Here is a 21,953-nt window from a genome sequence, read left to right as displayed (position 1 = left end):
AAGGAACACAGCGCTACCTTCTCACTCTCTGGAGTGAGCCCTGCGTGGGTGTTTGTGGGGACAGTGGAGAGACCAGGTGGACCTGAGGTGAAAGAAGGCTTGGATTTGGTGCCCTGATGGAATCATGCACAGAAACACACATAAGCATCAGTCCCCTCAGTGCCTTTTCTGCTGGTTTCCCTGCATATATCTCACACCTGAAACCAGGGCCCCTTAGTTCCTCCCCAAACAGTTTGTCCATCTATGCATTCATTCATTTGTTCAGCAGATATTTATTGAAAACCTGCTCCAGGCCAGACAACCAGGGATACAGCAGTGAGTGAGACAGACAGGGTCCCTGCTTTTGGGGATTTAGGTTCAAGAAGGGCAAGCAGACAGTTAACATGCAAACAAATAAGTGAGCAAGATAATGTCTGAGAGTGATAAGTGTTCTGGAAAATAAAGCAGGGTGATATACAGAGGGTAAGTGAATAACTGGGAGCTGGAGGTAGGGCTACTTTAAGATTTGCTGGTCAAGGTTTAGTGAGAGGTAACAGTTGAGCTGATATCTGAATGACAAGGAGGAATCAACAAGTGAAGATTTGTCATCAAAGAGTTTCAGATGGAGGAAACATCAAGTATTAATACAAAGGTCCTAAGGAAAGGTGGAGTCAATTCACTTGTTTGAGGAGCTAACCAGCAGCCATGGTGGCTAGACCAGAATGAATAAGAAGTGGGTGTGGACACTGCGTGTTGACCTGGTTTGTAAATCTTGCAGCTCACAGGTATTTGCCTCTTGTTCAGGAAAGGAACATGTTTGGAGTCCTTAGGTCAGAGAGAAGCATGCTGATAGCTCTACACCAGAGGCCATGTAATTCACTGTGTTGTTAGTACCTAGTCTTTTCCCATGCCTTTGGGTGGGGCGGGGGGGGGGGTCACAGAAACAGAGATGGCAGTGGGTTTCATGGCCTGGCCTAAGAGGGTTATTCATTTGGAAGGATTGGATTCCAGACATCTAAAGAAGACCACAACCAGAGATGCTCTAGGAAACATCCTAGACTCAATATCTCATGGAATAATTAAAGCTATAAGACTTCCCCTTTGGATGTGAATCTGGAGGGATCCACAACTGGTTGAAGACCCTAATGAGTCACTAGTATCCAGCAAGCCCTGTATAGGGTACTGTAGTTGGGGTTCCTGTTGCACCTGCTGACCCCCTGGATAGCCCTTTCCTTGTTATTGGTGCACCAGGTACCCTCCAGCTGGTTACTTTGTACATTATCTTCTTCAATTCTCACAATTCTGTGAGGTAGATATTATTTCTGTTTTACAGATGAGGAAACTGAGGTTCAGAGAAGTGAAGGAACGTGCTCAAGGTCACACAGTATGTTAGCAGAGAGGTCTGTCTGACCCCAGCATTGTTGCTCTTTCCACCACTATACTGTACCTGAGCATTAGCGAGTCCTAAATGCCTAGGAAATGGGAGATTATGGCCCTGCCCCCGCGGCCCTAGTTCATAGGTCTGCTACTCAGGGGACTCCTTGGCAGTGAGGGCTTTGAAATCTTACAGCTAGTGACTTAAAGGTTTATTCACTCATTTACAAATATTTATTGAGTGCGTAACTTCTAGGCCCTGGGAATTTAACTGTAAATAAAACAGACAAAAACACCACCTTCACAGAGGTAGCAATCTCATGTGTGAAGATAGACTGCCTCCTTCAAAAGTAAATTATATGGAATACTGCAAGTTGATGTGCGCTTTGGAAAAAGTATAAGCAATAGCAGTGAAGGGTGATAGGCACTGTGGTGGGTGTGGGGTTATAATGATAAATAGGGCTAGAGGGTGACATTTGAGCAAGGCTGGAAGGACCTTCAGTATGCCTCTGTGAGTCACCCTCTGATTTTACCTGGTCCGAAAGAAGAAATTCAAAGTCACAGGGTCTCTGGTCAAACCTTTTGCATCCTATTCCCTATTTGTGCTGCACCATTCATAGCTCATCCCAGGGTTCATTTGGCTCTGTCTTTGGAGGGTGGAGAGTGGTAGGAGGTGGATTCTGTGAGATTGCTGGGCTCTTTGTGATGGCAGCAGGCCTGGACCTGTGCACAGATGGGGGATGGTAAGGGCTTGCCCCTTTCTGGGCCGTGGGCCCAGCACCTGGCACTAGTGCTCCACAACGTGACTCCTCCAAGCTGAGGCCCAGAGGGACTGAGGCCTTAATCTGCTCCCTGCAAGAGTGAGCAATCTCTCTGCACCCTCGGGTTCTGAGTTACGGGACTCAGCTGGTTGGGCCAGCCCAGCCCTTGTCATGTGGAAGATTTCAGCCAGCACTGCTGCAAGGGCTCACCCTCCCGGGCAGGGTCAGGAAACGTGGAGGTGGAGGGCCAAAGATTGATGCAAACTCTGCCCCACCCTCCCCTCCCGAACTGACTGAGGAGCTGCTCAAAGTTTGCTGAGAAGACTGAGGAGGCTCCTTAGTGTTTTTAAGAACAGGTCCTCCTTGGACAGTCTGCTCTCACTTCAACGTCTACATTATTGTCCGAATACATGGAGCTGTGCCCATGAATTGGCCTCTGTCTTTCTCTGTGTTGGATAGTTTCCAAATTTAAATAATTAGCAGTAAAGTTTTCAGCTTAGGACCTACCTCTGTGTGATTGCCTCCCTTGCTTTGCTCTTCCTTCCATACCTGAGACTTCCTTAGGCTCTCTGGGGGCAGGGGAACGTTAGAGAAGGGGAGGTTGCCTCTTCTGCCTCTAGACAGTCATCTTTCTGTCTACATTGTGTTCTACACACACACACACACACGCACACACGCACACACGCACACTGTTCACTGTCCTCCTTCCACCACGGAGTTGAGTTGAGGAGGAGGAGGAAACAGAGGCTGTTGTGTCCCCGAGAAGACTCAATGTGTATGCAGTGACTTGGCAAGTGTTTTAAGAGTCCGATGCACTGCCCTTTAAAGGCCACAGTGCTGCTTTGGGATGATGAATTTAAGGGAAAACTCACAAGCTTACAAACAGAGCCCACTTTTTCTGAATTTGGAATGTGGTTGGCTGGATTATACATTGGGTCAGTTCAATCAGATCAACTTTCAGCTGAAGTCCTTTGCCATGGTTCATCTGTAACTAATCAGAAAGCTAGGTAACCTGTACCCAGTCAGACTAGAAGCCTTTGCTAGAGAGATGGGCCTGTAGAGGGCCTCAGCAGGGCAGCACAGATTGCAAGAAGGGTCAGAAAACATCGGTTAGCCACTGAAAACTTGCTAGGCTCTGAATTCATGATGGTGGTGGGCCTGGGGGGCATTCTGTTTCAAACATTGCATAAAGTATTAAAATCTAAATGTCTAAGTCTACAGACCTAGTCTAATTCTAATAACTGCTGTAATTTTCATGCGCCTCTTCAGGAGTGATGGGACGTAGAGTTTCCAAAGCCATCTTGTTTTGTCATATTTTTTAAAACCCTCCTGACCATGGCATTCTAGAAGGGAAAGCAGGAGACTGGAAGTTGGTGTAAAAAGAGAAAGGAGAAAGGAGTAAGCAGAAGGAAATGGGGAGAGGAGACGGAAAATGGTGAGGAGGGGTTGGGGGGTTTAGAGGAGAAGATGGTGGGACTCAGGAATTCCACAGCTGTTGGTCAGCCTGGCAGTTCTGGTCATATTTGGTCCCATTGAGGTCCCGGTGCTCCCAGGGAAGATTACCTGGGGAATTGCCTTATTGAGCCCAAGATGCTGAACACTCACTAGCAACTTGCACCCACCTTCCTTCATGTTTCCAGCCAGCAGTGGGGCTTCCCACTAAAGAAGGTTGGGTCTGGGGGAAGCTGCAGTCTGCTCATTTTCTCCTCCCTCCTTTTCCTGGTGTCACGGCCTCCAGGCTTGCTCTTGTTAGCTAGTTCCAGTGTTAGTGAAGAGGCGAGGCAGAGGGGCAATGGGGCAAGGGCCTGCTGGTAGCCAAGCTAACGAGAACACTGCCTGGCTGTCAGTTTTTGTCTTCTTGCCCGGATTCCTGCCACTCAGTTTCCTTTTCTGGAGGTGCCTCTGCAAAGCCAGTCAGGACCTGACCCCATCCAGTAGCTTTGTTGCTTGGCTGGAGAGGTTGCCCTTGTCTTCTGTGCAAGGCAGGCAGAGTGCCCACTTGTCTCCTTCTGTCAGTCAGGAGGGCTCTTCTTAGGTTCCTTGGGCCCAGGGACTCTCAGGGCAGGGCCCAGAAGCTCTGTGGCACTGTGCCACTTTCCCAGGCCCTCTCAGGCTGGCTTTGTACCCCCACCGCATCTTACTGAGCCTCTCTGTAATTCTGCACCCCTTCATGGCCTCGTCTCACCCTGTTCCTCATCCAACATGTGGAGGGTGAAGGGTGCCAGCTCCTGCCAAGTACACACATGGGCATACATGTGAGAGGCCCACCTCTCCTTAGAGCACAAATGCTTCACACATGTGTGGGCCCAAGCCGTTGAACGGGCTGTACACCCGAGGCCTGCTTTGCCCAAATCACATTTGTTCTTCCCTCCTGCACCCATACCTGGGGTACGTGCAAGGCCTGTGTTCCTACTGCCCTTTGTGGGTATGACCAGAGATAGGGCTGGTGGGTATGGACCTGGTAGGGATCAGCTTCTAGGGAGCCCTTTCACCCTCATGGGGCTACAGAGATAGGCCCTCTCGGGTGGGGAAAGAAGCAAGAACAAGTTGCTGGGAGAAAGCAGTGCAGCCTGCCTGAGTTTGCGTAACCCAGCTCCCTTGCTGGGTGACCAGAAGTGTCAGGTGGCCTGGGGGCTCCTGGGAGAGCTATGGTTTGGTGCTAAGCTTGTCATCTCACTCATATCCTCAGGTGTGTGGTCGTGTTGTTCAACCCCCGGAAACACAAACAGCACCATATCCTCAACAGTTCCAGGTAAATGGGCCTGGGCCCTCAAGGAGCACCTCTTCTTCCTGGAGGCTGCGAGCAGGGCACTGTCTGGGGTCTCTGTGGCTTTGGGGGCTGGGACCTGGCTGGGCCCCAGAGCCAGATAGAGAAGTGCTACATGTGCCGTTGGTGTCTGCTGCTCTCACCTTTTGAGAGATCGTGAAGGGGCTGGGCTTAAGCCAGGCTGCCAGTGCCCCTCTGAACCTGCCCCATCTCTTGTAGGAAAACCATCACTGCCCTTGCCTTCTCCCCTGATGGCAAGTACTTGGTCACTGGAGAGGTGAGTGAGGAGGACGGTGGCAATACTGGGAAGAGGGTGGGTGGCTTGGCCTCAGCAGAGAGCTACAGTCATAGGCATCATTAGGGCTGCTGTCATTGTGGCTTTCTAAACAAATGCCAATTCCTGGGTTTTGTTATACCTTAAAACAGTGATTCTTAAGCTTCAGCATGCATCAGAATCACCTGAAGGGTTTGTTAAAGTAAACATTGCTGGGCCTGTCCCCAGAGTTTCTGATTCTATAGGTTTGGAATGGGGCCCCCAAATTTGGATTTCTGACAAGTTCCCAGGTAATGCTGATGCTGCTAGTTAGGGAAGCACGCTTTGAAAAAAAAAAACAAAAACAAAACACCACTGCCTTAAATATTCCTTATCCCTGGAGGCCCCCTGCTGGGCACACAAGGAGCGCCTCCGCCCTTGGGTGTTCTGTTGCAGGGAGGCAGTGGGGGCAGAGATGGACAGGGCAGTGGTTCTCAACCCTGGCTGCCTGTCAGAATCACTCAGGAGCTTTGAACAAACACAGAGGTACAGACCCCTACACAAATATACCGAATAATATCTGGGGCCACTTTCTCTCTGGTAGTCAATGTTGTCCTCAGCTGTTTATCATGTTCCCTCTATACCTTGCCCTGTATAGTACCCTGCTCTTGACTGTTGGCCAGAGGTCATTAGAGAGATGGTATCTGGTAGCTGAGGAGGCGGGCCCCCACCCTGAAAGGCGAGGGATGCTGTCAGCCTGTGGTCCTCACTTCCAGTTTTCGCTTCCTTGCAGAGTGGGCACATGCCTGCCGTGCGGGTTTGGGACGTGGCTGAGCATAGTCAGGTGGCAGAGCTGCAAGAGCATAAATATGGGGTGGCTTGTGTGGCCTTCTCCCCTAGCGCCAAGTACATCGTCTCCGTGGGCTACCAGCATGACATGATTGTCAATGTTTGGGCCTGGAAGGTGAGTGGGCTGGGTGGGATGGCCTGGCAGCCCCATGGGGGTACAGTTATCAGCTGCGGAGTCAGGAAGCTGCCCACCTGAGCTGCTTCACTCCATCCTACTGATCTCTGTCTCATTCTAGAAATTATTTGAAAGAAAAGTGCAACTGTGTAGCCAAGCATGTTGGCAGAAGGGGCTAGCTTTATGCCTTCAAGTACCTCTAGAGGAAATGAATCTTTTCAACTCCTTGAGAAAGGGATTCTCTCCTCACCCTTCTTTTTCTGACCAGTAAATCCTGGAAAGGAACATTTTTTTCAAGTACAAATTCTTTCTAACCCTCTTCCATTTTCTGAGCCTCTTATCCCCAAGAGGCAGAGCCTTGATTCTCCCTTGGGCTTTCTCCCCAGAAAAACATTGTAGTGGCCTCCAACAAAGTATCCAGTCGAGTAACAGCAGTGTCCTTCTCTGAAGATTGCAGCTACTTTGTCACTGCAGGCAACCGGCACATCAAATTCTGGTATCTTGATGACAGCAAGACGTCAAAGGTGAGGTGCTGAGGCTGGAAGTAGCCACCAGGGTCAGGGGCTGCTCAGCACACCCCAGGAGACTCTGCTCCACTTGGGCCTCTCTCTGTGTTCTCAGCAGTCATGTGGAAGTTTTGGGTGAGCCAGATGCTATCTGGGCTGAGGAGTAGTCTCAAAAGAGCAAGGAGGGCTTGAGGCTTCCCTTCCTCTTCTCCTAGGACCTAGTTTCCGGAGGGAGGCTCTGGGGTGGGTAGATGGATAACAGTAGTGTCTCTCCACAGGTGAATGCCACTGTGCCCCTGCTGGGCCGCTCAGGGCTGCTGGGGGAACTACGGAACAACCTGTTCACTGATGTGGCCTGTGGCCGAGGAAAGAAGGCAGATAGCACTTTCTGCATCACGTCCTCTGGGCTGCTATGCGAGTTCAGTGACCGGAGGCTTTTGGACAAGTGGGTGGAGCTGAGAGTAAGTACCTCTGTCCTTTGGGGTGGGGACTCCTCATGTCTCAGCTCAGCAGAGAGTGGGTTCTTGGCACTCCAGACTAGGGGACGGGCCTTCATGCATGCAAGAGGGGATCCCAGGAGAAAGAAACTTGGGGGAGCCAGAGCTTGGCCCAGTTCCAGCCCCTGGTGGTCTGTATAACTGCCTCCTCTCTGCTCTCTCTCTTTCTGTCTCTCTCTCCCCTGCTTTCCTCTTCTGCTCAGAACACAGACAGCTTCACAGTAAGTGGTGCCTACACCTTCCTTTATCTCTCTCATGCTATTTCTTTCTCTTTGCTGGGCTTTTCCTACTTTATCCTCTTTACCAAATCCTCCAGTGCCTTGGAAAGGTCCCTTATTCCCATCCACCAACTGCACAGGGCTGTAGGCCCTCTGGCCACCTGCTGCTAGAGGGAGGGACATCTCTAGATGACAGCTGAGGGGCTCAGCACAGAGCAGCTGGGCTGCTTTTCCCTTGCCCTCGCCTTGGCTGGTCTCTCCTCTTGGCAGGTGACTTGGTGAGAGGTTGGGGAGGAGGAGAGAAGACTAAGTGAGCAGGTGGCCCGTGCTGACCTGAGCCACTCTGCCCACAGACCACAGTGGCCCACTGCATCTCTGTGAGCCAAGACTACATCTTCTGTGGCTGTGCTGATGGCACCGTGCGCCTTTTCAACCCCTCTAACCTGCACTTCCTCAGCACTCTGCCCCGACCCCATGCCCTGGGGACAGACATTGCCAGCATCACTGAGGCCAGGTGAGCTACGTGGGCCCCCACTGTGGTACTCACTTCCTCCATTCAGAGCCTATACCCTGTGCCTAGCCTTTAGGGAACAAGGTAAAGAGTGTATTGATGACCCAGAGATTACCAGAAACACCTCTGAGACAAACAAATTTGGGTTTATTGGTATTTGTTGCAACCAAGGGGACTATACACTGTGGTGAACTGTGGGAGTCCTGGGGGTTCTCTATGTAAGTGGGGGTTAGGAGGGGCTTATTATTTGGGCTGCCTTAGGTGATTTTAGGAATGGTTCAAGGGATTGCAGTGTTGCTTTGGTTGGATGCTGTCAGGAAGTGGCGGCAGTTCTACAGTTGAACATCTTGATTCAACTTAATTTTTATCTCCAAGGCGAAGGAAAAGTGTGAGGCTAAAGCTATAATTGGTAAAGAAGCAGCCATCAACCTTGTCGATGGGAAAGGGTGATGTTTGGTCGTTTTTGTGGCTTATGTGGTGACCTTGTTTTTATTTGTGCACAGAGGGGGTCTTGTTTTTGTTTTGCCTCATCACAGCCACAGACCCATCTCGTCTGACATTGGTATTCTGTGAAATTGTGTTCATCGAGAGAACACCACGGCCCAGCAGCCAGTGCTGGGTCACTCCCAGCTGATGGCCATTAGGGGCTGCTTTTTTCTTTCTGAAGCAACTGCTTCCCAACCTGCAGGTCTGGAGAGGGCTCCCATGCTCTGCTCCTTTCTTTGTGGGTTGGCTTCTGTTTTTATTCCCTTCAGTCTCACCAGTTTGCCCTGTCCTCTCCCCCTACAGTCGCCTCTTCTCTGGAGTGGCCAATGCCAGGTATCCAGACACCATTGCCTTGACCTTCGATCCTACTAATCAGTGGCTGTCTTGTGTGTATAATGACCACAGCATTTATGTTTGGGACGTGAGAGATCCCAAGAAAGTGGGCAAGGTGTACTCGGCTCTGTACCATTCCTCCTGCGTCTGGAGTGTGGAGGTATGAGGGCTGGGCTGGTTGGCTGGATACTGACCAGGTTTGCTGGGATAGCATTGTGAGGACACAAAGTAGGGATCCCCAAGTATGTTCCTGCTGCCTCCCTCCTTCTCTGGTGATACCCTTGTGATGCATCCTGGGGATCGAGCTTGAATTTTTGGTGCTTAAATATTTAAGGCTTCTTCCAATGTGCCCCTGTCCAGCCCAGGATGAGTTTTGCCTCATCCTGGGCTCAGTGATCTTAGATAAGTTACTGAACTTGCCTAATCCTCTGTTTCTTCAACTATAAAATAATGTACCTAATTCATCTAATTGTTCTAAGAATAAACTAAAATAATGTAAGTGGGAGACATAGAAGAGTGCCTGGTACATAGTAGGTGCTTGGTTAATGTACTTTCCTGTAGCAATTATGAAGGGTATCTAACAGTCCTTGCCTGCCTACTATGTGACAGGCACCGGGCTAAGTCTTGGCTAGTATACTCTCTTTCATCTCATTCCCTTCCATCTCCTTGGGCAGGCAAAGGACTGCTCCCTAAATGGAAGTCTAACTCTGTCCCCTCTGCCCTTTCAGGTCTACCCTGAGGTGAAGGACAGTAACCAGGCCTGCCTGCCCCCCAGTTCCTTCATTACCTGTTCCTCAGACAACACCATCCGCCTGTGGAACACAGAAAGCTCCGGAATACATGGCTCCACCCTGCACCGAAACATCCTCAGCAATGTGAGCCCTAAGCTTCGGGGCCCCCACTTCACCCTTAGTACCCGCATCCCCACAGCTTTCACACCTTGTTCTCAGGAACCAGGTGCCCAGACCTTGATCTTCCTGCCCTTACTTGGCTGGGCTCTGTGAACCAAGGGTTTATCTTGCCCAGCTTTCTCTCCCCTGCAGCTCTGCTGACTCAGGCCTGCCTCATCTGCCTCTTCTGACTTGTTCCACCAGGACCTCATTAAGATCATCTATGTGGATGGGAACACTCAGGCCCTGCTGGACACTGAGCTGCCCGGAGGAGACAAAGCCGATGGGTCCCTGGTGGATCCCCGTGTGGGCATCCGCTCTGTGTGTATCAGCCCCAATGGACAGCATCTAGCTTCAGGGGACCGTATGGGCACACTTAGGTAATGCCAGGGCTGCAGTGGGTACCGACTGCCTCCCATGGTGCAGGCTGGGTATTTAGCCCAAGGACAGCTTTAGGAAGGTTTGGCTCAAAAAGGGTGGGGAATAAGATATTTATTTACATTGGAAAGATAATAACTTTATAATGAAGAAACCCAACAGAAATCATCTTAACTAAGGGATCAAGGTTAACAGCTTCATTTCAACATCATGAAGCCCATAATACAATGTAGTGAGAAGGACATAACATTGTTTCTGTGGTATTCTTGCCAAAAATGCATAAACCCAATCTCGTCATGAGAAAACACCAAACTCAAATTGAGGTACATACGACAGAGTAACTGATCAATACTTTTCAAAAGTGTCAAGGTCAGGAAAGGTAAGAAAAGACTGAATCGTTACAGACTACAGGAATCTAAAGAGAAATAACAACTAAATGTTATTTGGACTCTGGATAGGACCCTGGGTCAAGAAAAAGGACATAGTGGAAAAACTGGTGAGATCTGAACAAATCTTTAATATTGTTGTACCAATGTAAATTTCCTAGTTTTAATAAAGGTACTATCGTTATGTAAGATGTTAACATTAGAGAAAGCTGGGTAAGGGAAATATGGGAACTCTGTATTCTTTTTTTTTTTTTTTTTTTTTTTTTGAGACAGAGTCTCACTTTGTTGCCCAGGCTAGAGTGAGTGCCGTGGCGTCAGCCTAGCTCACAGCAACCTCAAACTCCTGGGCTCAAGCGATCCTCCTGTCTCAGCCTCCTGAGTAGCTGGGACTACAGGCATGCGCCACCATGCCCGGCTAATTTTTTCTATATATATTTTTATCTGTCCATATAATTTCTTTCAAATTTTAGTAGAGATGGGGTCTTGCTCTTGCTCAGGCTGGTCTCCAACTCCTGAGCTCAAACGATCCACCCACCTCGGCCTCCCAGAGTGCTAGGATTACAGGCGTGAGCCACCGCGCCCGGCCTAAGGGAACTCTGTATTCTTTTAGCAATTTTTATCTAAGCCTAAAAGTTCAAAAATTAAAAAAAAGATTGGGGGAGAAGATGTAGCAGATGAAGGGGGTGAGTCCCCCTCCTGCAGCCTGGCAGTGACTTCTTCCCACCTCTCTTCATCTCTACAGGGTGCACGAATTGCAGTCCCTGAGTGAGATGCTGAAGGTGGAGGCCCATGACTCGGAGATTCTGTGCCTGGAGTACTCTAAGCCAGACACGGGTAAGGAGAATGCCCAGTGTCTAGCCCAGCATGGGGCAGGGCTCTCCAGTCCTGCCAGAGCCACTTATACCTGCCCAGGCTCTTGGATGTGGGGCTGATTATCCTTTGGCTCTTTTGATGTCTTTGCAGGTTTAGAGGAGGGCAGCTCCATCCCTGCTCCATGGTTCACGTGGCTTAGGGATATGGGGCTCAGTTCCCTCGGGGTTCTTTGCCAGGTCCAGATAAGGGCCTGCTCAGGGCATTGATGGGCTGACGGAGTTCTTTCAACCCTAGGTCTGAAGCTGCTAGCGTCAGCGAGCCGGGACCGGCTGATCCATGTGCTGGATGCTGGGCGGGAGTACAGCCTACAGCAGACTCTGGATGAGCACTCATCCTCCATCACTGCTGTCAAGTTTGCAGGTGGGGGCAGGGCGATGGAGACACATCCTGCCACCTGCCACCTGCCACCACCCCCACCCCCACTGCCACCTGCCTCCCACCTCCATGAGAAAGATCTGTTAGTTGTGGGGGAGTGGGAGTGTTGGACAGCAGCCAGAGGTCTGGACCTGGATGAGAACACAGGTGGAATGTAGACTCTCAGTCCAAGGGAGCCAAGCAGGTTGGGCTGAGGATGAGGAGAAAGGAAAACTTGGGTTTGGAGGGAAGCATCCTGATTTAATTGGTTGTCCTAGCCTTGGAGAGGAGCTCAATAGGGGCAACATAGGGAGGAAAGGCTGCCCCCATGTGGTGAGAATGGTGGGAATAGCTAGGCCCCCCTTCTCTGTAGCCAGCGATGGGCAAGTCCGCATGATCAGCTGTGGAGCAGACAAGAGCATCTACTTCCGCACTGCACAGAAGGTGAGGGCACTGGGCTTTCCTGAAAGGGGCAGGGTGTGCAGTGGGGTCTCTACCATTCCCCTGCCTGAGGTTAAAAGAGGGGAAAGGAGGTGAAAGTAGGGTTCTCTGGGCTTGGTGAGGTTTGGGTGAAGGTCTGCCCGTGTGCTCCACCCCTGCAGTCTGGAGATGGAGTACAGTTTACGCGGACACACCACGTGGTACGGAAGACGACCCTCTATGACATGGATGTGGAGCCCAGCTGGAAGTACACGGCCATCGGTTGTCAGGACCGAAATATTCGGTGGGCATCCCCTTCTCAGACTGTCTGACCACATTCCCTCATCGCCCTGGGGGCTCAGCTCCATGCAGCAAAGTTCCCACATCTATCTTTTTGTCCAGGACTTTGTACCCCCTTGAGCCTACAGAATGAGTACTGTGTCTCACCCAAGAAGTGGTAGCCCCTTTGGGCTGGGAGTGAATACTGGCGTTTCTACCACCCAGGTGGGCTTGATCCTCACCTCCTCCTTGTGTGAATGAGAGTGTGTTTCCTTATAGGATATTTAACATCAGCAGTGGGAAGCAGAAGAAACTGTTTAAAGGGTCACAGGGTGAGGATGGCACGCTCATTAAGGTAAGGGCCCAGTAGGGTGGGCACTGGGCAAGGGGCTGGAAGAGTGGTATTAGGTGGGGAGGGGCTGGCGCTTCTTGTATTCCTCTAGCTGTGTATCCCACTCCTCAGGTGCAGACAGACCCCTCAGGGATCTACATTGCCACCAGCTGTTCTGACAAGAATCTCTCTATTTTTGACTTCTCCTCAGGGGAGTGTGTGGCCACCATGTTTGGCCACTCAGGTGAGTATAGCCCTAATATTCCTGGAACTTTACTCTTTCTTCCCATAGTTTCGTGGGACCCAGCAGAGCTACCTACCCTACCCTCCAGCCAACCTCCATCCCCATTGCTGGGACAGACAGGACCTCCTTGGTTGGGGACTCAGGTTTGTTCATAGACCATATTCTTTGCTCTTCACAGAGATTGTCACTGGCATGAAATTTAGTAATGACTGCAAACATCTCATCTCCGTGTCAGGGGACAGGTGAGTAGAAGCCAGCTTCCTTGAGAGACAGATTCTTCCTCTGTGCTACAAATACCCTCTCTTCATCTCAGTGATGTCTCCGGGAAGTGAGGCTGAACAGGGATATCTCTTGGCTGGTCCTGACCGGGCAGTGGAGGGTGGCTCTGGTCTCCTTGCCAGCCAGTGGAGAAGGAGAAATAATGGTGCTGCCATCTCCAGAGTCCTACCCCACCTCTCCCTCCCCTAACTCTGTGGCTCTACCCCAGCTGCATATTTGTATGGCGCCTGAGCTCTGAGATGACCATCAGCATGAGGCAGCGTCTGGCCGAGCTGCGCCAGCGTCAGCGAGGGGGCAAGCAGCAAGGACCATCTTCTCCCCAAAAGCCTGCTGGACCCAACCGGTGAGAACAGAATACGGGCAAGTGATGAGTGGGTGTCCAGATGGCTTGCAGTGATCTCACTGCTCCTCTCCGTGCTCTGGGCTTGCCATTCAGCAACCCTGTATCTCCCAAAAACCTTGCTGCTTACACAAAGACCCATGATGTTGGCCTCTTCCCACACTGAATCTCCTCTCCCTATGACCTTCCTTGTCTTGTACTCAGGCACCAGCCCCCGTCAATGTTCTCTCCTGGACCAGCTCTTTCATCAGACAGTGACAAGGAGGGAGAAGATGAGGGTACTGAAGAAGAAGAACTTCCAGCTCTGCCTATCCTTTCCAAGAATACCAAGAAAGAGCCAGGTCTCTGGCGGTTGGGTTTGGGGCCAGACACACCACTTGGTGTAATGGCTAGATACGATATTTCTGGGACTGCGGGGTGAGCTGAGGAAACTGGGACATCATTGTGGCCACACAGGGTATGGGCTGATGTGGGGCCAGGAATCCAGGGGTGGGTGGACAGGTGACACTCCTTCTGACTGCCTGTTTCTGTCTAGCCTCAGTCCCCAGCCCAGCCCTGCCTCGAAGCCTGTCCCATTGGGAGATGAGTCGGGTAAGTCGCCACTGTTAAAACGGTGTCCTTCCAAGGTTACAGGAGACAAAGGGAGGTGAAAGCAGGGCCCTCTGGGCCTGGTGAGGCTGTAGGGCATGGAGTCTGCCCACGTGCTCCACTCATATGTCCAAGGAAGACCTTGGCAGGGGAGTTCAAGCAGCTGGGCTGGTCCTGGGTTAGGGAAGAAGAAAGCCCAGGTATTTCCTTCTTGTGGGACCAGATGAGGTGGATGGACCACAAGGGTTAGTCACCACTAGGGGAAGTGCTTCACTTGATCAGCTGCCTGGTACTTGGGAGGAAATGTCAAAGAACAGCTTGAGGTGGGGAGTAGAAAAAGGATGTCTGAGCCAAATGGTTAGGGTTCAAGTGCAGGAACATCAACGGTCCAAAGAGCAGAAATCTGAAAATATAGCACTTCTAAAGACCCCAGTTAGGAAGTAAGCTCAGAACTTCCAGGACAGTTAGAAGGAAAAGGCCATAAGAGAACCAATAACTGAGTGACTACTTCAGGGTGGCCAGAAGGTATAAAGGCTTTCAGAGCAAGCCCCACAGCAGCCCAGCCCTCACTTGTCCTGTGATGGGCTCTCAAGCACCAGCCCTTCTGTCATCAGCGACAGTTTCACAGTGATGGTGGGTGGTGTCTCTGGTGCATTCTGACCAGGGCAAGGGTCTCAAACCCCAGTTATAGGTTTGTCCTTATTGCTATGAAGGGACTTTGGGGCCCTGTTGGGGCTATCCTCAGAGTAGGAGACTTTGAGAGACTCCTAGCTCTGCGGTGTCCATGACACCAGGTGAAGCTGGGACTAGAAGCTCCTATATCAGAGCTAAAAGCATAAACTCTAGAGCCAGACTAACCTGCAAGCCACTTATTATCCATGGGGCTTGGACTAATTACTCAAGCTCTGTGTGCTTCAGTTTGCTCATCTGTAAAATTAGAGATAATAGTAGGACCTACTTCAAAAGGTTGTTGTGAGGATGAAATGAACTAATACGTGTAAAGTGCCTGGCATACAGTAAGAGATACATGAGTATTTGATGATACTACTATGTGCTTGTTATTGTTACCCTCCCCCTTCCAAACCCCCACCAGGCACAGGAGACAGTGGACTTCCTGGACCCAGCTCCTACAGCCAACCCAGGACCCAGAAGAAGGGGGCGCTGGGCTCAGCCAGGTGTAGAACTAAGTGTTCGCTCCATGCTGGACCTGCGGCAGCTGGAGACACTGGCCCCAACCCCTCGGGGCCCCAGCCAGGACTCACCAGCCATGACCCCATCTGGTGCTGGGAAGCATGGTCAGCAGGGCCCTGAGTCTTCACATACTAGCCAGGTGAGCCAGTTTTCTCCTAGCTCTCTGGAGATCTTCAAGGAGCCTTAGCCAGCCTCCTGCCAACAGTTGAGGCCTGAGCACTGATCCAGCTATGCTTGCTTTGCCCTTGTGGCACATGAGTTACCTGAGATGCAAGGATGGGATGGGGCTGGCTAGGCCATGTGGTATGGTGATCGGGGTAGTGGGGGGTTGGGTGGCCTTTGCCCTGGGCTCGATTCCTTGGAGGACTCTTGGTATTAAGTGGAGGCTGGAGGTTGGCAGCCCACAATATTAATATAGTTCTTTTAGAAGCTTACTTCATCAGCTGGACCCAGCCTGGCTCCTTGGTATTTGTCCTCAGAGTTGGAGTATTCAGCTTCCCCCAGAATTGGTGCACACCAAATCCTTGCCCACGCCCACCTCTTCTCCAAGGCCCACTTCTCACATCAGCAGCCCTAGTAATGTCCCTTTGTGTGTTCTCAGAATGAAAAGCCCCCTCGGCCTCAAACTTCCCAACCTTGTTCCTGCCCCCACATTATTCAATTGTTGTCACAAGAGGAAGGGGTCTTTGCCCAAGATCTGGAACCTGCACCCATTGAAGATGGTATTGTCTACCCGGAGCCAAGTGACAGCCCCACCATGGATACCAGGCAAGGGTCCTGCCCTGGCCAGACCTCGTAGGGCCAGGCAGCCCCCAGTTTTCCCTTCCCTCTGAGTGTGTTTTAGTTGGGAGGGTTGGCCTCCAGGATACTCAGGGCTCGCCTGCCACCTCACTGCTGCCTCATCCCAAGTCCTGCTCACAGGCAGGAGTCTAGTGAGGCTGCCACTCACCTCTGCTCACTGCCTTTTCTTCCCCCTGCTGGCCTTCCTGGCAGTGAGTTCCAGGTGCAGGCTCCAGCCCGAGGTACCCTGGGAAGAATGTACCCAGGCCGCAGGGGCTCAGAAAAGCACAGCCCTGACAGTGCCTGCTCTATGGATTACAGCAGCAGCTGTCTTTCCAGCCCTGAGCACCCCAATGAAGGTGAGGCTACAGCCCCAAGGGGAGGGGTCGATGGACTAGGTGGGGGTGGAGGTTCAGGGGACAGATGAGTACAGCATGATGCCTCTCTCCCTGCCCCCACATCCAGACTCCGAGAGCACGGAGCCCCTGAGTGTGGATGGCATCTCCTCAGACCTTGAAGAGCCAGCCGAGGGTGATGAAGAAGAGGAAGAAGAAGAGGGAGGCACTGGCCTCTATGGGCTGCATGAGGGCAGCCCCCATACCCCAGATCAGGAACAGTTTCTAAAACAGCACTTTGAGACTCTGGCCAATGGAGCTGCTCCAGGTGTGGTCAGAGGGCCAGCATGTGGTCCCTGCAATCTGTCCTTCTCGCCTCCTTGTCTGCCTGAGAGGAATGGTCCAAGGACAGGCAATACCTTCGGGTTTCCTTCTTGGGGAGTCAGAATCTGGGACAAGGGCTACATTTCTGCCTTAATTCACGATATCTATGACCTTGGCAGGGGGCCCGATCCGGGTACCGGAGAGGACAGAGTCTCGGAGCATCTCCGCACGATTCCTGTTGCAAGTACAGACCCCCCCACTCAGGTACAGTGCCCTCTCCCCACAGCAGCTCTGGCTCTCCTGACCTCCCAGTGCTCCTGCCTCTGGGGCAGCATGCAGCCCTCCTGTGTCCAAAGGTCTGTCTTCCCATGCCCAGGGGTGTTTTGCACTCCTGGTTTTGGGACAACTGGTTTCTCCCCAACCCTGTCTAGCTTTGTGCCTGCCCTTCCCTCCTAATGCCTCTCTGGTGCTGTGAGAGCTTCTCACCATTTTGGCAGGGAGGATCATTGAGCCTTCTCTGGGCCTTCTTCCACATTTCTTCCCTGTAGGGAACCATCCCCATCCCCCTCAAGCCTGGCATTGATGCCGAGACCAGTCCAGGTGCCACAGGCATCTGGTGAGCAACTGAGAGGCAGTGGTGCCAGTCCCCCAGGAGCACCCCCAGAGGTGGAACCCTCCTCTGGCAACCCCAGCCCCCAGCAGGCAGCCCCTGTGCTGTTGCCACGACGCCGTCTCAAGCCTGATAGCAGCTGGGCTCCCAAGAGAGTGGCCACAGCCAGCCCCTTAGCTGGACTCCAGAAAGCCCAATCTGTGCACAGCCTGGTGCCACAGGGTGAGGAACTGGGTGGGCTCAGCTCCTGGGTGTGGGGGGTGTGGAACATGTGTGCATGCTGGAGAAAGGAGGGCCTGGTGTAGCCCGGATATGTCATTGTGCTTGCCACTGGGTGTCCCTTAGTGGGCATGTGTAGGGGAATAGCAGCTCCTAGGGGTTGGGTTTTAGTACCTGGAATGCCTTCCTCACCACCTGACCTGCATATATCTCTTGTCTCCTCTGCAGATGAGGTCCCTTCACCAGGCCCATTGCTCTCACGGGAGATTGAGGCTCAGGATGGCCTGGGCACCCTGCCACAGGCTGATGGCCGTCCGTCTCGGCCCCACTCCTACCAGAACCCAACCACCAGTTCCATGGCCAAGATATCCCGCAGTATCTCTGTTGGGGAGAACCTGGGCCTGGTGGCCGAACCTCAAGCTCCTGCCCCCATCCGAGTCTCACCACTCAGCAAGCTGGCCCTGCCCAGCCGGGCTCACCTGGTCCTGGACATCCCCAAACCACTGCCTGACCGCCCTACCCTGGCTACATTCTCACCTGTAACCAAGGGCCGGCCCCCTGGTGAGGCAGAACAGCTTGGCTTCCCAGCGGGCCTAGGAAAGGCTCACAGTACATCTGAGAGACGGTCCTGTTTGGGGGAGGGTACCACTCCCAGGCCTAGGACAGAGTACCAGGCTCATCCTGGGCCCAACAGCCCCTGTACCCAGCAACTGCCAGTCAGCAGCCTCCTCCGAGGCCCTGAGAACTTGCAGCCCCCACCCCCTGAGAAGACTCCCAACCCCACGGAATGCACCAGGCCAGGGGCAGCCCTGAGCCAGGACTCAGGTGTGCACAGCTCCCCAGCTTTCACCTCCTGCCCCATCCTCTCTCTCCCGTCTCTATTGGCCGCTCTCTGGCTCCATTCCATTTCTGTGCGTCCAGCCTCTGGCGTTTTTCGTCCTATCCACTCCTGTCTTGGTCCATAAGTCACACCCCTGATGGTGAGACACTCCTGCCAACCTTCGTGATTTCCTTGTGACCCATGTACCCATTCAGTGCCTTCTGGACCCTGGGGCTGGCCCTCTCCTCTGGACCTTGTCTATGTGGTGTTAGGGAGGGTGTTGGGAGGGAAGAAGGCAAGCAGAACGGATGGGGGGCAAGTAGGGGGTGCAGTGCCGAGGGCTGGGCCTTGCCTACTCTGAGCACCCCGGGGTGGGAAGGCCTGAAAGGGCAGCTTTCTGGGCCATACTGAGCTGTATCTATCCTTCTCAGAACCGGCGGTGAGCCTGGAGCAGTGTGAACAACTTGTGGCAGAGCTGCGTGGCAATGTGTGCCAGGCCGTGCGGCTCTACCACTTGGTGAGTGTTGGCACCGACCAGCGGGAGGATGGAGCATGTCAGTAGTGCTAGGGTGGAGCATTCAAGAACATCCTGGGCAGAGTAGGTGAGATGGTTAGAGACCAGGCCAGCCTCTTGAACCAGGCACCTTTTCGGTCATTTCTAGTTAAGAGCTGGAGACTTCCCTCAGACAGGAAGATGAGGCACGGAGAGGCCATATGTCTTAGTTTGCTCAAGACAATCCCAGTTAGTGCCTGTCATCCCAACCTAATTGTTAATCGTATCCCTTTTCATATCCAAAAATCATTTGGCCACCCTAGACATAGGGGACAGTCCAATAGGGCGTAAGCTTTGAGAGAAAGTGGAGTGTGCATGAGTAGTAAGGAGTTGCTAACAAGATGTAGATGGCTCCATAATCTGATGGGCTCCTTCTTTGGGGTCACCCCTAGAATCTGCCTGCATCTGATATCCGCTGGTCATACTTGCTGATCTTGGGGTATGGAACTCCCAGCCTGTCCCTTCTACAGTAGGCTAGACCCAGGTGGGGCCCCTCCCTTTTATATATGTTGACAGGCCTCTCCAACTCACCTGTTCCTCCAACTCACTTCTGGGGCTCCTGTTGCAGGTGGCCGGCTGCAAGACACCCTCAGTGGAGCAAAGTCGGATCACTCAGCTCCTGAGAGACACCTTCTCTTCAGTGCGGCAGGAGCTAGAGGCCCTGGCTGGTGCAGCGCTGTCCAGCCCAGGCGGGAGCCCTGGGTCTGTGGGAGCTGAGCAAACACAGGCCCTGCTAGAGCAATACTCAGAGCTGTTGCTTCGAGCCGTAGAGCGGCGCATGGAACGCAGACTCTGAGTTCCAGAAGCCTGTCCCAAGTGAAGGCTCCCTGTATTCCAAACTGTAGTCCCTCCTCCACTCACCAAAACCTCGGGGACGCTTGGAGTGGAAAGCAGGGATCAGTGCTCAGAGGTGAAGCGGCTTTCCCAGCTGCTCCCAGCTGTATTTATTAATTTATTTCCCTGACTGTTGCCTCACTTCCTTGGAACTCCTGCCTCCACAGCCCCTCCAGTGGCAGGGATAGGTCTTTGGTCTTCGTCATCTTGGTGCTGTGAGGGGTAGGAGGGCAGCCTGCCCCATCTGGGGGGAACTGGGAAGGGCTGGCCTTCTCTTCTTAGAAGCCATTTGAAATTACTGCAGGGATCAGCTCCCTGGGGTGGAGCATACACAGGGTACTCTGTGGGGTAGAGGTGAGAGGTGATGTGGTATTCAGTGCCCTTCAGCCAACTGCAGGCCTTCACCTCTACCTCCACTTCCGTCCCACACCAGCTGTACTCCCCTGGCTGCCAAGCAGGGGTTGTTTTCCCCAATTCCTGGCAGTTCAGAAAGGCAGAGTTGTCTGGCCCTCCAGGGTATCCCCAGACATTAGGAGACTTGAGTTGGTATTAGGACCTGAGCCCCCACATTCCACTCCCATTCTCCCTCCAAGAGGGCCCTAGCATTTTCTCTATCCCTGTGCCCCCCTTTCTCTCCTGGCCAGAACTTGTGGAGCCAGCCGTGGGACATTGCTGCAGGACAGTAAAGCCCTCTGCTGGGCAGACAGGAAGCTCTGGTCGCCTTTCCTCAGCCCCTTGGCCTTCCCTGTCCTCCAACCCTGGACCCCAGCAGGCTGCTGGAGTCCAGAGGCCACCTTCTCCCTGCATCCTGAGTGATGCTCAGTCAGAAGTCTCTGTTGGAATTTCCCTCATGGTTTACAGGGCGCTGGCCCACCACCTTCTGAGGACCTTGGCCACAGAGGAAATCACTCACACACACACACACACCCACACACGCGTGCGTACAGCCACCCACCCACCCACACACACGGCTGTTCATTGCTAGAGTACTTGGCTCCCCGATGTGTTCCTGGTTTCCTCTCATATACTGCCCCAGCCTCACCACCCTGGCTTATGTGGAGCACGTAAGAAACATGGAAAGGGATGAGACACACTACACCTGGATTTTGGATTCTTGGTGTCCACAGCCTAGCTGATATGAGATGGCCCATAGGACACCTGGTTTGGGTAGAAGGAGCCTCTTAGAGGCAGTGCTGGGCAGCCAAGGGTGTGCTGGATGTTGGAGGTTAAGGGGAGGGAGGTGCAGGGACCAAGAGAGACACTGGAAAAGTGGTAGGTGGGACAGGTAAGTGGCAAAGGTGAGGGGTTAGGTTAGAATCAGAAGGGGCAAGTTGTTAGGGGCGAGGGAAGAAGATAGGACACAATAGGTAGAGTAGGACCAAGTAGTGGGGCAGGTGAAGAGTGAAGAACATGTCTGGGCCCTGCTGCTTCCCTCTGCACCAGGTGAGTCAGGGCAGCTTTACAAGACAGCATCAGGCCACAAAAGCCCTCTCTCTCACGCTGCTAGCTCTGTAGGCAGAGGCTTATAAAGAGATAGCTTCGGAAAGGTGCCCAGCTCCGTTGTATCAGCCCGAGTGCACTTGAGCAGCTCAAAACCTCGCTCACCCCCACTTCTCTACTTCTACCGCCTGCATGGCCCCAAGAACTCTGGCAGCTGGGGCTGGACCCCAGCAGGCCTGCCGCTGCCTGTGCCTTCCACCCGGCACACCAGCCACCCGCCCACCGCAGGTAGGGCTCACGCTCATCCTTCTGGGCCAGGTCCTTCATGAGGAGGTAGCTACCTACCCTCTGGCTAAGGTTTGTGAGAAGGTGGCCGCCCTTTCCTTGCCCTCTGCCCAACGTGGTGGAGGGGTCTCGTGGCCGGGCGGCACCTCATCTTTACCCCCCAGCCCCCTCCACCCCTGCCCATTCTCTTCTGCATGTCTGAGGCCACCGGCAACGTCCAGATTTGCCCCGCCCGCCCGTTTTGAAAGCCCCTTATTTATAACTTTTATACTTTGTCCAGGCCGTGGCGCTTCCCTCCTCCCCGGCTGCACGGGGCGGGGACTGTTTTTAACATGTCGGTTTGTACTGATGTATGAACTTGTCAATAAACACAATCATTTGTTAACTCTGGGAGTCCAGCGAGCGGGACAAGCGGAGGCGGGCCCCTAGTTCTCGCTCAGCTGCTGAGACAGCAAAACTGAGCACGCGCTGGGAGGGCCGGCGAGGGCCTGGGGGCGGGGCCGGGGTTCCGGGGCGGGCCTAGGGGCGGGGCCGGGAGATGACCTGGGGCC

General features: G+C 52.9%; 1 protein-coding gene across 1 annotated transcript in view; it reads left to right on the top strand.

Annotated features, from left to right (window-relative positions):
- Nucleotides 1-21,666, top strand: part of MAPKBP1 (mitogen-activated protein kinase binding protein 1) — a 50,947-nt gene extending 29,281 nt beyond the window's left edge. Inside the window, exons 4-32 of the mRNA XM_069484480.1 lie at nucleotides 4,804-4,866; nucleotides 5,101-5,158; nucleotides 5,928-6,098; nucleotides 6,485-6,622; nucleotides 6,883-7,065; nucleotides 7,305-7,322; nucleotides 7,673-7,833; nucleotides 8,620-8,809; nucleotides 9,378-9,524; nucleotides 9,744-9,919; nucleotides 11,046-11,137; nucleotides 11,411-11,536; nucleotides 11,904-11,974; nucleotides 12,133-12,254; nucleotides 12,509-12,584; nucleotides 12,693-12,804; nucleotides 12,983-13,046; nucleotides 13,292-13,426; nucleotides 13,628-13,764; nucleotides 13,959-14,014; nucleotides 15,105-15,341; nucleotides 15,804-15,970; nucleotides 16,196-16,341; nucleotides 16,448-16,645; nucleotides 16,821-16,905; nucleotides 17,190-17,502; nucleotides 17,704-18,295; nucleotides 18,722-18,807; nucleotides 19,412-21,666. Of these exons, the coding sequence (XP_069340581.1) occupies nucleotides 4,804-4,866; nucleotides 5,101-5,158; nucleotides 5,928-6,098; nucleotides 6,485-6,622; nucleotides 6,883-7,065; nucleotides 7,305-7,322; nucleotides 7,673-7,833; nucleotides 8,620-8,809; nucleotides 9,378-9,524; nucleotides 9,744-9,919; nucleotides 11,046-11,137; nucleotides 11,411-11,536; nucleotides 11,904-11,974; nucleotides 12,133-12,254; nucleotides 12,509-12,584; nucleotides 12,693-12,804; nucleotides 12,983-13,046; nucleotides 13,292-13,426; nucleotides 13,628-13,764; nucleotides 13,959-14,014; nucleotides 15,105-15,341; nucleotides 15,804-15,970; nucleotides 16,196-16,341; nucleotides 16,448-16,645; nucleotides 16,821-16,905; nucleotides 17,190-17,502; nucleotides 17,704-18,295; nucleotides 18,722-18,807; nucleotides 19,412-19,639 (4,348 nt within the window). The 3' untranslated portion in view covers nucleotides 19,640-21,666. The remainder of the gene's footprint in view (nucleotides 1-4,803; nucleotides 4,867-5,100; nucleotides 5,159-5,927; nucleotides 6,099-6,484; nucleotides 6,623-6,882; nucleotides 7,066-7,304; nucleotides 7,323-7,672; nucleotides 7,834-8,619; nucleotides 8,810-9,377; nucleotides 9,525-9,743; nucleotides 9,920-11,045; nucleotides 11,138-11,410; nucleotides 11,537-11,903; nucleotides 11,975-12,132; nucleotides 12,255-12,508; nucleotides 12,585-12,692; nucleotides 12,805-12,982; nucleotides 13,047-13,291; nucleotides 13,427-13,627; nucleotides 13,765-13,958; nucleotides 14,015-15,104; nucleotides 15,342-15,803; nucleotides 15,971-16,195; nucleotides 16,342-16,447; nucleotides 16,646-16,820; nucleotides 16,906-17,189; nucleotides 17,503-17,703; nucleotides 18,296-18,721; nucleotides 18,808-19,411) is intronic.
- Nucleotides 21,667-21,953: the final 287 nt, after the last annotated feature.

This window comes from Eulemur rufifrons, chromosome 2, assembly GCF_041146395.1.
Source record: "Eulemur rufifrons isolate Redbay chromosome 2, OSU_ERuf_1, whole genome shotgun sequence".
Lineage (NCBI taxonomy): Eukaryota > Metazoa > Chordata > Mammalia > Primates > Lemuridae > Eulemur > Eulemur rufifrons.
The sequence above is the reverse complement of the archived record's forward strand: the minus strand, read 5'-3'. Positions and strand labels throughout refer to the sequence as shown.